A 15482-nucleotide genomic window follows, 5' to 3' on the forward strand; every position below is an offset into this window, starting at 1 on the left:
ATCCCAGGATACCTCTTCTCATCTGGGTTCTTGCTTGTCTGTCTTGGAGCCTGCCCTGTGATTGCTGACATCCCCCAGCCATTCTCTTTCTGTTTCCAGCTGATTCTCTCCCAGTCAAAACCAGAGCTTCCCACCTCAGTGATCTGGCAGCTCCCAGGGGAACTGTGACAAGGTGATTGTCCAGACATGACTCCAACCTCGATGGGGTGGAGCAGGCTGCTTTCAGGGCTAAGAAAAGACTTCCCCCTGCATTCCAAATCTGTTCTGCTGATGGATCCAAAGATACTGTGTGTGGTTTCTGTCTCAAGCTGAAACACACCATAAGGCAGAGGTTTCACAGCCCCAGAAATAGCTGCTGTTTCGGGTGTATGATATGGAGGAGGTTTTAGAAATCAAAATATTTAGAGATTTGCATTATTTGCCTTGGCAGGGAGGAGCAGCCAAGACTGAAACACAAAATCTTCCCTCAAGGAAGGAGCAAAGTTGAGGAAAACAGTGAACAGGGGGAATAACAGAGGTGTCAAACCCTTTTGCAATGAATGGGAGCAGGAAACAGCCTGGTGTGTCTGGAAGGAGACAGAAGCCATTGACAATGTCTGGGCACATTTATCTCCCCGAGAGAGAACGCTGATTTTTCAGAATGAATCTTGACATTTCCATCAAAGGCAGATTTGGATATTGTGAGAACATCCAGAACATTCAGCTAAAAGCAGCTCTGAGCTGGGCTGTGTTGGTGTGAGCTGCCTCAGCCAGGAGTCTCCAGCTCACTCCCCAGCCTGTTCCCCTCCTCTCACTTTTATTCTAGTCCCAGTGTGGAGATGTGTAACAGGAGCATTCAGATGGGTCTGAACAGGGAACGTGGCTCTGCACTGGTAGGAATGGCAGGAGCAGGGAGAGGAGAGTGGTAGGTGCTGCTGGCAGCTGGGCCAGCAGGTCAGCAGTGTGTCGTGAGCAGCTCTCCCCTAAGCTGAGCTCCAGCTCATCTCTCCATCTGGTCTCCCAGTCTGCCACTCGGTCAGATCTGTCTCCAAGCCTGTTTCCAGCGCCCCCAGCCTCAATCTGCTGTCTGTTGCCTCAGGCAGGGGTGTCAGTCCTGGTCTGTTACCTTGGGCACATCAAGCTGTTCCATCTCAAGCAGCGTGTCCCTCGCCCACGCCTGGCCAGCCCCCAGGGGACCTGCATGGTGCAGGCAGCTGCTGACTCCATCATCTTAAAGGGCTTTTCCAGCCAAAACCATTCTATGATCCAAGCATCTGAATGAGCTCTGGGGCACAGGACAAGGGAGACTATAGAGCAGGGGAATCCTGAGGTCCTCAGCTGTTGAGAGTGGGGTTCCCCATGAGTCCTTCTCTTCCACGGGAGAGTAAACCCTCAGCCTTCGTTAGGGCTGTGCTGATTCACCCTTGCTCTGTGAGTTTAACCCCTCAGGGTGATTTGGGATGGCAGAAATCCCATCAGTAGGGAAAGAGAGATGCAGAGAAGCCTGACTCACGGGCTCTCCCCACTCCAGTGGCTGTGGGAGATGTGAGCTGACCCCAGCTTGTCTGTGACAAACTCTTCTAGGGAAACACAGTCAGCAGCCAAGGTCATTCTCCATCCATTGCCTTCATGTGACTTCTAGGCAAGAGATGCATCTGCTCATCTTCTGAAGCGTTACTTCTGGGTTCTCTACAGAGTCCTTTGGTCAGGGGAAAGGAGAAGAGAGGTCACATCCTGCTGTCAGACCGTTATATAACGTGCCACGTCAGGGCACTGCTGACCTCAGGGCCTCAGGCAGTTCCCTCTGAGGCACTGCCTGCCTGCTCTGACACAGCACTTCTTCCATGTGTCATGTTCTCCAGCCATGTTTCCACCCTCTCTGTCCTTGTCCACATGGGGCATGGCAGTGGGCACCCTGCAGAGCCCAGCCTGACTCCTGCCAGTTGTCTCCAGGAGCATGAAAACCTCCCCAGCTGCCCTCACGGTGCTTTTCATAGCTGTGCTCTGCTACCAGACCTCCTCTTCTCCAGATGGGTCCCAGCTCTCCTCTTCTCCTTCCTCCTGCTGTATAAGGTTCTCTAATTCTTGGCAGCTTTCTCTTCCAAGCACCTGCTGCAGGGTTATTTAGCCTGGAGAAGAGGAGGCTGATGGGAGACAGGAGCACTCTCTACAACTCCCTGGCAGGAGGCTGCAGTGAGCTGGGGGTCGCTGAGCTCAGCCAGTGCCTTCGGGCAGCTTGTGAGCAGACAGTGGGCAATGGCCATGGCTCCTGCTGCAGCCCCCAGAGACACCCCCTCTGCCACCCCAGTGCCCAGGGTTACCTACAGCCACTTCCTAATCTGTCCTGCTCTCCTGGCAGGGTTTCTCTTTCACTTTGAGTTGCTGGGACAGGAGGAAGCCTCAGCCTTTGGGGCTGCTGCCACGCTCCTCCCCCAGGCTCCCTGTGCTTGTGCTCCGGGCTCCCGTGGCACTGCCCAGCCGTGGGGCCAGCCTGGCCGTGCCTGCTGCCAGCTCCCTGTGCCTGCTGCCAGCTCCCTGTGCCTGCTGCAAACTCCCTGTGCCTGCTGCAAGCTCCCTGTGCCTGCTGCAAACTCCCTGTGCCTGCTGCCAGCTCCCTGTGCCTGCCCTCATCTCCCTGTGCCTTCCATCAGCTCCCTGTGCCTGCTGCCAGCTCCCTGTGCCTTCCATCAGCTCCCTGTGCCTGCTGCCAGCTCCCTGTGCCTTCCATCAGCTCCCTGTGCCTGCTGCAAGCTCCCTGTGCCTGCTGCAAGCTCCCTGTGCCTGCCCTCATCTCCCTGTGCCTGCTGCCAGCTCCCTGTGCCTTCCATCAGCTCCCTGTGCCTGCTGCCAGCTCCCTGTGCCTGCTGCCAGCTCCCTGTGCCTTCCGTCAGCTCCCTGTGCCTGCTGCCAGCTCCCTGTGCCTTCCATCAGCTCCCTGTGCCTGCTGCCAGCTCCCTGTGCCTTCCATCAGCTCCCTGTGCCTTCCATCAGCTCCCTGTGCCCGCTGCCCCCGGGGGTCGTTGGGGAAGGCAGGTCCCGGCGAGAGGCCGCCATGGCGTTGGCGGATGCCCTGGAGAGGCTGCAGGAGGAGGCCGTGTGCCCCATCTGCCTGGAGTACATGAGCGAGCCGGTCAGCGTGGACTGCGGCCACAACTTCTGCCGGGGCTGCATCGCCCAGCACTGCCAGGAGAAGGGGGTGTGGGCCGAGGGGCCCTTCCCCTGCCCGCAGTGCCGAGCCTCCTGCCAGCGCGGCGGCCTCCGGCCCAACAGGCAACTGGCCAACATGGTGGAGAGCATCCGGCGGCTGGGGCCGAGGGGGGACGCGGGGGCCGAGGCCGGGGCCCCGCGCTGCTCCCGGCACGAGGAGCGCCTCAAGCTGTTCTGTGAGGAGGACGAGGAGGCCGTGTGCGTGGTGTGCCGCGAGTCCCTGCAGCACCGCTCCCACGCCGTCTGCCCCATCGAGGAGGCGGCGCAGACGTACAAGGTACGGGGGGCTTGGGGTGCCGGGGGGTCCCTGCCCTGCACTGCTGCCCCCTGGGCACGCTGGCACGGGGAGGGGAGCAGACACAGGGACCCCGTCAGCCCACAGCCTCAGTGGCACCGCTGGGAAAGCAGAGGAGGGGGTGGCAGAGATGGCAGCACCCAGCCAGCTCTCACCGCCCTGCCAGCTCTCACTGCCCAGCCAGCTCTCACTGCCCAGCCAGCTCTCACTGCCCCGTCAGCTCTCACTGCCCTGTCTGTCCGGGTGCAGCCTGGCTCCCCACCGTCCTGTGACACCCCAAGAAGGGGCACAGGGGTGGCCTCAGCCCTTGGGGACATTTATCGTCAACGTCCCTGTGCCAGCAGTGCCCCACAGCCTGGCACTGAGGGGAGCAGCTGCTGCGCTCCCCAAAACCTTAACAGTGAGAGAGGGAAGAGGAAAACCCGAGGGCAGAGAGAGGGTTAATGCTGGGAGCGAAGAGCACAGCTGCTGGGCTGGGTGCCAGGGCTGGCACTGCCTGGCACGGGTCACTGTCTCCAGCCATCCCAGGGCAAGGGGAGGCCAGGGGCTGCTGGCTGCAGCTCAGCCCGTTTTCTTCTCTTTTCAGGCCAAACTCCAGAAGTCCCTGGAGCACCTTTTGAAGGAGGTGGAGGAGGTGAAGAAGCGTGAGTCAGCAGAAAGGATGAAAAGCCAGGAGTGCAAGGCAGGTGCCTGGCTTAGCTCTCACAGGAGCTGCAGAGGTGTCAGCAACTGGGGTCTTGGCTGGGGCTGTGGGTCTGACACAGTGCTCAGGCTGGGACACGTCCCCACGTCCTGCTGGTGTACAGAGGAGTGCTGCTGGAAGCCAGGCTCAGGGGCTGTGGGCAGCTCTAGAAAAGGCATTTTAGAAGGTTTGTGAAGTGCTTTGCCAAGAGCAGCTCTGACTGCACTGAAACCCACGGGGGCCAGTTAAACAGAGGCTGGAGGGTTATTTGCCCTTTGTCTTATGACACAGGCTTGAGTTGCAAGCCATGCAGGGAGCTCTGCTTCACAGGAACAGAAACCAGAGGTGTTCTCCTTCAGGGAAAGCAAAGCTGAGCCTCTGCACCTCTGCCCTGGCCAGACAGTGCAGGAAGATAAGACCCCAACAATCCAGCTGCAGTTCCCATCCCTCCCTGGGGTGGAAACTGGAAAGTAAAAGTAACTGTAGAAAAGAAAACGAAACTGCTGGACTGAGTTATCCAGCCTGGAACTGGAGCTGGTGACTGATTCATCAGCTTTGACGGGGAAAACAGGTTCCTGCACACTCCCCTGGTGATTTGCTCCTGCCAGCCTGGCCAGGGCAGTGTGGGGTTTTGGGGTGTCCCTGTGTGCTCACTGTCCCCCTCAGGGCTGCAATGAGCCCAAGGATGGAGGGTGGAAAAGAGCTGTGTCACTCTCCTCCCTGCCTGCCTGAGTCGGGGCTCTGAGGCTCCAGCTCAGCTGCCTCCAGCTTCCTCGCAGCCTCCTTGTGCTTTTTCAGTAAAAGGGAAATCAATCTCCCTTGTGAGCAGCTGTGGGGAAGTGGCTGTGACCTCCCTGGCTGCTCAAGCCTTCGCTACTCAGCTCCAAGAAATCACATGCTTGGACAGAAGAATAAATGCACTTCGGTCTCCTGTTTGGTTCTTTCCTGCACATTGAGGTCTCCTGGTCCTTGTGAGCCTCAGCCTGTTCTGGTGCTGCAGCTTTCAGCCAAAGTGCCAGTTTTTAGGGCTCAGGTGAAAGGCACTAACACACTGGCAGAGCCTGTTGCTGAGCTTGCAGATACCCATGGAGTCCTCCCTGGCTCCCCCTTTCCACCCCTGCCCAGCCCCAAAGGCTTCTTCCACCTCTTTCCCCTTGCTGTGGGTTTTCCAGACACAGAGCATTTCCTCTGGGCTGCCTGAGCAGTGAGTTAGCCTGAGCCTAGCTGGAGGCCACATCTAACAGAAACCTACCCTGACAGCTGCTGGCATCTCCTTGCAGCCCACCCTGAGAAATCATTAGACATGTGAGGTCCAGCTGAGCAGAAACACCCTGGGCAAAGTCCTGCTGCTGGTAAACAGCTGGAGTGGGAACTCAGGCGAGGTGGAAGCAGAGCAGATAGCCTCTGGCTGGGCTTAGTTAATAAAGGTGCTTATGAAAGCACTGTGGTGGTTTCCCAGGGCCTGAGCTGGAGAAGCTGGCCCTGCCTCAGCTAATGTGGCCTCGTTTCCCCACCCTGTGAATCTTCTTGTCACAAGGAGATGGTGAAGAAGCAGCGGGAGAGGATCGTGAGCGAGTTTGGGAAGCTGCATCGGCTGCTGGCTGATGAGGAGAAGCTGCTGCTGCATAAGCTGGAGGAGGAGGAGAAGTGGCTTCTGCTGCTGATCAATGAAAACCTGGGGAAGCTGGCAGAGCAGAAGTCCTTGCTGGAGCAGCTGATCCTGGAGATGAAGGAGAAGGCCCAGCAGCCGGCTGATGGGCTGCTCAAGGTCAGGCTATGCCACCAGCCTCTCTAAGTCAGCCCCGATGTCTGTGCTGTCTGACGTGTGGCCAGGGCCAGGCTGGCTGGTGGCTACAAGGCTCTGAAGCCTCACACCCACAGTGTTTTTTCTCTTCCCCTTCTAGAACATGAAAAGCTTCCTGAGCAGGTGGGTACCTGTGCTCGTTCCTCTGACCATCCAGGCTGTCTGCAGGCTCTGAGATGCTCCATGCCAAGCCACCCTGTCCTCCCTGGGGTTAACAAAGGAGGGACTGAGACCAGGGAGGTCTGCAAGAGACTCCATCTTCTTCTTCCAGAGCCAAGGTCTCATCTAGCCTTATGGTGTGTCCCCCTCCTAAGGGACATGCTGCCTGTCTGGCCTTGCTGCTTCCTCCCTAAGGGCTGGCTCTGCCCTTCCCCACAGCCTTTAGCTCTGGCCCCATCAACCTTGCCCAATTATGCCTCGTGCTCTTCACTGCCAAAGAGCTGAAGGAACGAGATGTACCTGTGCTGCCAATTGAAAGGCACTCAGCCCCCCTGCAGCTGCTGACCTGCAGAGCTGTGGGCTCTGGGTCCAGCCCATGGGCATTGCTCTCCTTTCAGGTGTGATGGGGTGAATTTCCCGTCCCTCAAGGATGTGTCTGTGGCTCTGGAAGAAAACTACAGCATCCCTGAGCGCTGCCTGGGCATGAGAGAGATGCTGAAGCAGTTCAAAGGTAAGGGGGCCGCTTTTGTGCCAGCCCAGTTTGTGTACTGATGCTTTTCAGGCCGGTTTCCTTTCTCGTTCTGGTCTTGGCTGGGTTGTGAGCTGACCCCAAAGCGTAGGAGGTTGCTCAGGAGCTTCAGACTTTGTGTTGTTTCCCCTCCCTCTCTTGCTGCTCTGCAGCCAGATGCCAGTCACTGTGGTGTGGTTCACAGCCAGTGTGAGCTGATGTGAGTCCGTGGGGATGACGCAAAACCACGGGCACGAGCCGCTAAATGTCGGCTGTAGGAAGAGCTGGAGGAGCCCAGCACCTGGGTTACAGACCTCTGCTCACCTCTGCTCCTGCAGAGCCCTGAAGCCTCCCCTGAGCTCCCACCCTCCTCTCCCTGCAGTGGATGTGACCCTGGACCCCGAGACGGCCCACCCCGAGCTCTCGGTGTCCGAGGACCGCAAGAGCGTGCGGCGTGGCGGCAAGAAGCTGTTTCTGTGCCTCTTTGAGAACCCCAAGAGGTTCCTCACGTCCCCAGTGGTGCTGGGCAGCCAGGCCTTCTCCTCAGGCCGCTCTTACTGGGAGGTGCAGGTGGGAGACAAACCCGAGTGGGGCTTGGGGCTGTGCCAGGAGTCCGCCAGCCGCAAGGGCAACGTCGTCTTCTCCCCGAGTAACGGCTACTGGGTGCTGAGGCTGCAGAGCGAGGGCAGCTACGAGGCCCTGACGTGCCCCAGCTCCCCCCTGAGCCTGAGCGTCAGGCCCCGCTGCGTCGGCATCTTCCTGGACTACGAGGCGGGAGAAATCACCTTCTACAACGTGAGCGACCGCTCGCACCTCTACACCTTCACCCACGGCTTCTCGGGGCAGCTCCGGCCGCTCTTCTTCCTGGGGGGGTCTCTGGGGGGCAGGAACACGGAGCCTTTGGTGATCTCCTGGGTCAGGGACACGGAGGAGAGCGGCTGCGTGTTCCTGTGACAGCGGCTGCTCGCCCTCCTCGGCCTCATCCAGGTGAACCTGCTTCTGCAGGGGGCAGGGCTTGGGCTGGATGGTCTCTAAAGGTCCCTTCCAACCCCACCATTGTGTGATTCCCGGGGGCAGGCAGGGAGCTGGGAGCCTGCCGGGCTCCTGCTGGGAGCAGGAGGGGGTTGGTGTGGCAGCAGGTCGGTGTGACGTCGTGGCAGGGTCCCTGGGTGCTCCTGGGGGTGCTGTGCTGAGTGTGCCCCCCACCACGTGCTGTGCCCATGCTGGGAAGGGCATGGTGCAGTGGGGATGTGCTATAACCCTCTGTGACACTAAGGGCAGGGGATCCCAGGGACACCCCCACACTGCTCATCTCAGGCTGCTGGAGAAGGGCACGTGCCCAGCCTGCCACACAGGGCTGATTTTGGTGTGAATTGTACTGGAACAAGGTAATAAAGGGTTGGTTTGGAGAGCCTTGTGTGGTTTTGGGGGTGTCCATCCCTGCTTGTTAGCTCCAGCCAATCTGCAACATCTCAGAGGGCAAAGGGTGCTGGTTGTCTCTGTGCCATGGAGGAGGTGGTGGGGACAGCCAGGGAAACCTCTGCAGGGTGACACTTGGGAAAGGGCAAAGCTAAATATCACTGACCCAGGAGGTGGTGGGATGGAAACTGTCCAGAAAGCAGGAGCAACCTGACCGTGGCAAGGTGACAGATGAGTGACACTTGCTGCAGTGCTGAAGTGACAAAAGGCTGTTTCCAGCAGAGGCAGGAGGAAGGGCAACAGTTCAGAGATCTTGCAAAGGGGTGGAAGAAATGAATGAGCAGAAAGGATGTGAACTCACCCTGATGTGGCATCCAAAGAGTTCCTAGAAGTCATGAATCTGCCTCTCCTGGGAAGGAGAGGAAAGGTTGAAGGCATGAGGTAGCTCTGAATAGATCAGATTCTGCTTCTGGTGCCCTCCACATCGCCTGCAGCTACCAAGCAGACTGGCTGGTAATGGGCAGCCAGAGGAGAGCCAAGGAGACCTGGCTTTTAGAGCTTCTGTCTGACCTAAAGCTGTTCCTGAATGTGCAGCAGGTTTCACAGCATCCAGCATGGTGGGGTGTGCAGGGCCCTGCAGAGCTGCCTCAGCCCAACCCCCTGCTAAAGCAGGTTCCCCTCTTGTCACCCTCCTGCTCTCCTCCTCCCCATCCTTTTGCAAACTGTGGCATCTCTGAGGCTCCCCAGGGATGCTTCCCCCTGCTCACACTGCTGCTTGCAGCTCCCTGCCTGCCTTTGCCTCAGCATGCAGGCTGCTCACACCTCTGAGCCCGGGGGTGTGGATTATCCCTCACGTGTCCTTTGAGGGCTCCTCTGAGCTGTCACACGTAGGTGGGTGTAAGATGGAGACAGGAGCAGTTCAGGACTCCCTGTAGGCTCCCAGAATAGTGGTGAGGAGTTAACTGAGGTACCAGGGGTAGGTGTCTGCTGGGGGTGGCTTGAACATGACCCTGGTTGTTAAGGACATTGGCACATGGAGCTGTTTGTAACAGGCTCAGGCGGTGCATGGGCTGGATGGTGCTTCCCTGGGTGACCCTGCACTGTGTGCCACAGCATCCCAGCATGGTGGGGATGGGAAGGGCCCTGCAGAGCTGCTCCAGCCCCTGCTACAGCAGGTTCCCCTCCCTCAGGGGGCACAGGAACATGTCCAGGGGGGTTGGAAACCTCCTGAGAAGGAGCCTCCTCACCCTCCCTGGGCAGCCTGGGCTCCCTCACCCCGGCACCAAAGGAGTTTCTCCTGTGTTTAAGTGGAACATTTTGTGTTCCAGCCTGTGCTCATCACCCAAAACATGAAGGAGGAGGTGTGGGAAGGGCACAGGTTACATCCAGGTAGCTCAGCTCCCTCTTTCTAGAAAGTATTTAATCACTGCTCATTGTAACTATTGGCAGCTGGTTACATTCCAGCTCTGGCCCCATTATAGCCAATTAACACATAACCTTTAGGGGCTGGAATTTAGGGTGTTGGCTGATTCAGGGGTTTGTTTTCCTTTTCCAAGAGATGCAGCTAAAATGGATCAGCTGTTCCCAGAGCTGCTGATGGGGAAAACACATCTCACTGCAAGATTTCCAGCGCTCCTTCATGAAGCTCTCACTGAGCTGGGACAAAAGCCTCAGCACGTGTGTCCCTCTTACAACAAAAGGTGTTTTTTCCTTTGTGCCCCCCAAAACCTGCCCATCTCTGGAGATGCCTGTCCAGAGCTACAGTGTGCCCTTGCAATCACCCTGCCAGGGTAGGAAGAGAGGTCCTGGGGAGGGGTGAAGATGAGCAGAGACAGGGCAGAGGCTGGGTGGGTGTTGTGCAGGGAGAGGAGCTGGAAGGAACCTGGGGATGTGGGTGTGTTTGGGGGAGGAAGGAGCAGAGTGGTTATGTCAGGAGCCTTGTTGCTTCAAGACCTGCAGCCTCAGCCCACGGGGCAGCCTGCACCCCATCAGCCATAATGAGCTCTGCAGGGCCCTTCCAACCCCCTCCAGGCAGGGATTCTGGGATCCTGGGGTTTTGACAGCATAGAAAAGGGAGTAAAGGATGAATTCCAGCTGTTGCCTTTGCAGGGAGTTGTGACAGACACACAAAGCTCTTACAAAAATATTTATTTCCTAGCATTTGAATTAAATAGGGCATCAAAAATACAATGAATTAAATAGAGCAAATGTGACCTGAGCATGAGGCTTCATCTACAAAAATACATCTAATAAATACTGTCCTTGGTGTGGAGTTATTGCACAGTCCCATAGCAAAACCCTGAAGTCAGGGTCTGGAGCAGGTTTGGTTTCTCAGCCAGCTTTCCATGCCATTGGTGCCTGCAGGTGGTGGTGGCTCACTCTGGGGAGCTGGGGGATGGTGAGGTCTGTCCTGGCACCTCAGTTCAGCTCCAGCTCACTCATGTACTTCTGGACCCAATCCTGCTCGGGGTTGGCACAGACTTCACGGCCCCTCCTCGTGACAAACCTGTGGGGTGCAGAGAGGTGAGGTTTTGGCTGGGGTGGAGAGCCCTTGCTCACACCCAGCCTCTGCTGAGGGCCAGCAGAACTTGGCCATGCAGCACACTGTGCCCAGCACATCCAGGAGCCACAAAACAGCAGAGAGGACCCGGCATGAGCTCCCCGTGCCCTGAGCCCAGCACCTCGCACTTTGTGCCCCACCATCCCTCCTGTTCCCCTGGGGCCAGCCTCCATCCCCTGCCTTTTGGAGAAGGGCTCTTTCCCTGTCTGGCTGCCCAGGCCACCAGCAGCCTGGATGAGGGGACTTACACGACAGCCTGCTGGGAGCACTGGCTGCTGGTCTCATAGTACTCCACCACGAAGCTGCGGGGCAGCTGCCGGGACGTGTAGGTGAAGCAGCAGGAGGTCGGCGGGTCAGAGCCAACTGTGGAGGACAAAGAGGGTTGTGAGCAGTGCTAAAGGATGGGGAGCAGGGGCACAGAGATGGGACTGCAGACCCCCAGCTCTGGAGAGCAAGAGGACACGGAGGATGGAAGAGAAAAGATGAGGTCTTTTATCTTCTCGGGTTGTTGCTCTCCTGAGCTGGCACTGCCAAAGCCCATGCCGTGCTTTGAGCCTTTGCCATGCCAGGAGAGCACCTGCCAGAGGGTGATCTGACACAGGAAAGGACCCAGGGGTGCACGGGCTGGCAGAAGGGACCCTGCCCCAACAGCAACATCCCTCCTGTCTCCATTGAGAGGGCCTGGACTTACGTGGTGCAGCAGAGCTCTGGGAGCAGACGGCGGCGATGAGAAGGGTGAGAGCAACCACGGACACCTTCATGGCAGCTGAGAGGTGGTGGCTGGAGCTGGAGCAGGCAAGTGGAGCTTGGAAGGCTCTTTTCAGGCTGATGCTGAGGCAGTCAGCAGCTCCCCATTTTATGCTGTGAGGAGCTCCTTACGTAGGCATGGTGGAATTTCCACGCAGCCCAGGCTGCTGTGGTGCAGCCTCGTGGTGGAACAAGCAGCAACCCCAGCCCGGAAGGGTGAAGCTCCCCCCTCGATTCAGATCCTCTCCAATGACACAGGATATGAAACAATCACCATTGCTCTTTCTACTTCTTTCATGCATGCCCCTTAGTAAGAAGTTCCTCTGTGGAGGTTCCTGCATTTGTCAACAGCCCCTTGTTACCCAACGTGTCCCAGCAGCTGGGGGCTGAGGCTGCATCCTTCCAGGGGCTCTGCAAATGGGATGGAGAGCACAGATGGGATGAGGCCAGTTAGGGAGAAAGGGGCTGAGGTCCCCACTACCCTGGACTGTTTCCCTCCCACATCTACACAGCCTGTGCTGCCCCAGCAGCAGGAGATGGGAGTCATCACCACGTTCTGCACATGCTTCAGTGAGTCTGAGGGGACTCAGGGCATCTCCTTCAGGCACCAGCACAGGGTTTGGTGGGCATGAAATAAGAGTCCCAGAAGCTGAAGCACCTGAGGTTTGTCCTCAGTTTAAGGGAAAGAAGAGCTGAGATGGGGTGTCATCCCCTGGAGATGCCTGCTGCACTCTAGGCCCTATAAGAAGACCCTAAATGACCAATCTAGGTTAGATACACAAACTTCAGTGGCTTCTGATGGGTGAGGCCTGTCATTGCTGGGCATGGAGATGCAGAGAACCAAATGAAGTATTGAGACATGGACTGTGACCTTGAAGATGAAGCAGGAAGGGCTCCAGGAGCAGGATGAGGAGGAAGCCACTGATTCTGCAGACCAGGAGCAGGTTAACTGGAGGACATGGGCACAAACTGGGATTTCTGGCAAGAAAATCCCAGTGTGTTTGGGAAAGAGTAAAAGCTCCCAGCTCTCTGAGGGCTGGGAAGGGTTGTAGCCAGGGATGGCTCCCTGAGGAGTCACCAGCTTCCATGCACTGCCATGGAGGTCCAACCAAACTCCTCTGTGTCCCTGGATGCTCTGGGAGCACAAAGTGCCCCTAGAAGGACACCTGTGGGAAATGTCTCTGGTTGGTTGTTTTCTAAGGTATCACTGAGTGGTTGATGTCTTGTCAGTGGAAGGATGATGACGTAAAGTGGAGCATCTCAACCACAGCAGCAGCACTTCTGCACCCTCACCACAGCACTGGGCACTGACTCAATGTGTTTCTATTAAAGGCTCCTGCCTGTGGACCTGGTGCCTTCTATAAATAACCTGGTGTTTTCCATATACCACTCCAAGGCTGTTCACAGCCCCTCACTACTGTGGCTGGTTAGCTCTGTGTAGGCAGGGAGGGGTCAGGAGGACAACGAGGACCCCCAAAGAGGCTCCTGCTGGGAGCTGTGCTGCTGTGCCTGCCCCTTGCCCTGGCTGGGGAGGGCAGAGCTACCCCATGGAGTGCTTGCAAAGATGGAATGAGGGGGTGGGCAGGGCCCTGCAGAGCCCATCAGGATGGATATCCAGTGTCCAGATGCACAGCAGCTGGAGCAGCAGCCAGCTCTGGGCTGGAGGCAGCTCACTTGGCTCCTGTGCCGGGTTGCTCTGGGAATGCAGCTCGTGGATGTGCGTAAGAACATGGTTTGTGTCTGAGCTGTTCCCTGTGATTGTACCTTCAAACATTCATGGGTCATGTCTGGAGATCTGCCACCTCCAGCCCTCTGGCCCTGTGCACAGGACATGGGCAGGGCAGGCAGAGACCTGATAAAACACCAAATCCCAGCTCACGGGAAGATTCAGCCGGGAAGCTGCTTATTCCAAGGAGCTGTTTTCCCATTTCAGGCAGCTGAAAACCCTCTTGGCTTTGAAGTTTGGCAACAAGCAGATGCCAGGCTTTTTTTTTTGGGGGGGGGTTATCCTGGATCAGGCTTTAGTTAGCTAAAATGTCCTTAGTTTAGCCAAGTCAGTTTGGGATCAGCTCAGCAGAGTCAGTTTGGGATCAGCTCAGCAGAGTCACTTTAGGATCAGCTCAGCAGAGTCAGTTTGGGATCAGCTCAGCAGAGTCACTTTAGGATCAGCTCAGCAGAGTCAGTTTGGGATCAGCTCAGCAGAGTCACTTTAGGATCAGCTCAGCAGAGTCACTTTAGGATCAGCTCAGCAGAGTCACTTTGGGATCAGCTCAGCCTAGATAACGTGTTACAGAGAGCAGGTAAAGGGCTGGAAGTTTCCTACTGCTGAAAGCCAAACCCAAGCCCAGAGGAGGGTGTTTGTCTCCTGGGGGGCTGGTTTTCCCTTAGAAGTCTGACAATCCCCTCTCCAACCCTGCTCTCTGCAGGCTGGATGGAGGTGGGAGGTTGTAGCTGTACCAGTGACGTCCTGAGATGTCACAACATGCTCCTAAAGGATCTTTCCTTCCCCCTCCCCTGCATTCCAGTCATGGTGAAACAAGAAAGTCATTTCTTCTAGCTCTGTCTCAGGGAGAGGATGCTGAGTGTCTCAGATGCAGCATCTCCTGACCCAGGAGGTGCTCTGGGACAGAGGCAGCCACAGAAGAGTGGCCAGAGTGGGCTGAAGGGTGTCAGGGGGATTCAGGCTCATAACACAGCAAAATGAGGTTGTAGGATGGATCCAGGTGGTTTTGGGATTCCTAACCCAGCCTGTGCTCCACTCCTGCCTTCAATGCCAGCAGGCAATGCTTGGAGTCACTGTCCAAAGCAGCCTGGCTGGTGTTACACCAGTTTACATGGGGGGATATGATGGAGCTCCACTGCAAGCCCCTAAAAACTCCCAGGAGAAAGTGTTTAGTGAAGCAAATGCCCAAAATACATCCAGTGACAGCAGAAAAGGGGAAATGTTCTATCTTGAGCAAATGGGAAACCCTGAGCAAAGGAAAGCAGCGAGCCTGGCTGATGGAAGCTGCTATTTATAGCACTTGTGGTGCTGAGTCGTCAGTCCTGGGCTCAGAAACTGCACCCAGGGCAAGTTCTGCTTCCACCTGCCCCAGCCTCCCTCCTGCCCCACTCAGAGCTTGGGCACCAGAGACCTTCCCAGCCCAGAGCTTCCACCCCCAGCACTGCAGGAACGGGGGATTTGCAGATGACATCGTGTCCTGGAACTGGCTCCAGTGGCAGCCCCTGGAATGCCTGTGGGAGGGACTGGGAGGCAATGGGAGAGCACAGCCCTCCCTGAGGTGGGGGCAAATACCAGCCCCCACTGCTGGAGTTCACAGCAGACCCTCCCCTTGCCCCCAAATTGTGTCTGATTAGGCTGAGAAGATCATTTGAGTAGCTGGTAGGAAACACTTGTGTCTCATTAAAGGCTCAGTCTTGCCCCAGCAAGGGGCTTCTGAGCAGAGCCTTACCTGGGGGCTACCAGCACTTCTCAGGGCTGATGCCTCTCCTTTTCCCTGGTCCTTCTCTGAAACAAAACAAATCACAGAGGATTTTGTGTACAGTATCTCAAAGTAAGTTAAAGGGCAATAGCAATGCCTCCCTGCCCCACGCTGCCCTCCATCCCCCACACTGCCCTCCCTGCCCCACACTGCCCTCCCTGCCCCACACTGCCCTCCAACACCCACACTGCCCTCCCTCCATCCCCCACACTGCCCTCCCTGCCCCACACTGCCCTCCAACACCCACACTGCCCTCCCTCCATCCCCCACGCTGCCCTCCATCCCCCACGCTGCCCTCCATCCCCCACACTGCCCTCCCTGCCCCACACTGCCCTCCCTGCCCCACACTGCCCTCCATCCCCCACACTGCCCTCCCTGCCCCACACTGCCCTCCATCCCCCACACTGCCCTCCCTCCATCCCCCACACTGCCCTCCATCCCCCACACTGCCCTCCCTGCCCCACACTGCCCTCCCTGCCCCACACTGCCCTCCCACACCCACACTGCCCTCCCTCCATCCCCCACACTGCCCTCCCTGCCCCACACTGCCCTCCATCCCCCACACTGCCCTCCCTGCCCCACACTGCCCTCCCTGCCCCACACTGCCCTCCAACACCCACACTGCCCTCCCTCCATCCCC

The 15482-nt window shown here is 57.5% G+C and overlaps 2 protein-coding genes across 2 annotated transcripts; one reads left to right on the plus strand and one right to left on the minus strand.

Moving 5' to 3' along the window:
- The first annotated feature begins 3031 nt into the window (after positions 1–3031).
- Positions 3032–7828, plus strand: LOC104556711 (E3 ubiquitin-protein ligase TRIM39). The gene is made up of 6 exons (XM_062012426.1): positions 3032–3463; positions 4068–4163; positions 5701–5931; positions 6068–6090; positions 6525–6637; positions 7017–7828. Exons 1-6 carry the CDS (start codon positions 3032–3034, stop codon positions 7586–7588), a joined length of 1467 nt encoding a protein of 488 aa, XP_061868410.1. The 3' UTR covers positions 7589–7828.
- A 2386-nt stretch (positions 7829–10214) lies between these two features.
- Positions 10215–11427, minus strand: LOC104556710 (C-C motif chemokine 4 homolog). Its single transcript, XM_010200680.2, has 3 exons — positions 11305–11427; positions 10862–10976; positions 10215–10559 (listed from the first exon to the last, which is right to left on the minus strand). Exons 1-3 carry the CDS (start codon positions 11372–11374, stop codon positions 10472–10474), a joined length of 273 nt encoding a protein of 90 aa, XP_010198982.1. The 5' UTR covers positions 11375–11427; the 3' UTR covers positions 10215–10471.
- Between the last annotated feature and the right edge of the window lie 4055 nt (positions 11428–15482).

This window comes from Colius striatus, chromosome 20, assembly GCF_028858725.1.
Source record: "Colius striatus isolate bColStr4 chromosome 20, bColStr4.1.hap1, whole genome shotgun sequence".
In the NCBI taxonomy this organism is placed as follows: Eukaryota; Metazoa; Chordata; class Aves; order Coliiformes; family Coliidae; genus Colius; species Colius striatus.

Bases quoted from the DNA above. Each gene is read 5' to 3' on its own strand.
- LOC104556710 (XM_010200680.2), bottom strand. From the start codon at position 11,374: ATGAAGGTGTCCGTGGTTGCTCTCACCCTTCTCATCGCCGCCGTCTGC. The intron at 10,977-11,304 runs GTAAGTCCAGGC...TGTCCTCCACAG, and splicing joins CCAGAGCTCTGCTGCACCAC to TTGGCTCTGACCCGCCGACC. The intron at 10,560-10,861 runs GTAAGTCCCCTC...TGCACCCCACAG, and splicing joins TGCTCCCAGCAGGCTGTCGT to GTTTGTCACGAGGAGGGGCC.
- LOC104556711 (XM_062012426.1), top strand. From the start codon at position 3,032: ATGGCGTTGGCGGATGCCCTGGAGAGGCTGCAGGAGGAGGCCGTGTGC. The intron at 4,164-5,700 runs GCAGGTGCCTGG...TCTTGTCACAAG, and splicing joins TGAAAAGCCAGGAGTGCAAG to GAGATGGTGAAGAAGCAGCG. The intron at 5,932-6,067 runs GTCAGGCTATGC...TTCCCCTTCTAG, and splicing joins CGGCTGATGGGCTGCTCAAG to AACATGAAAAGCTTCCTGAG.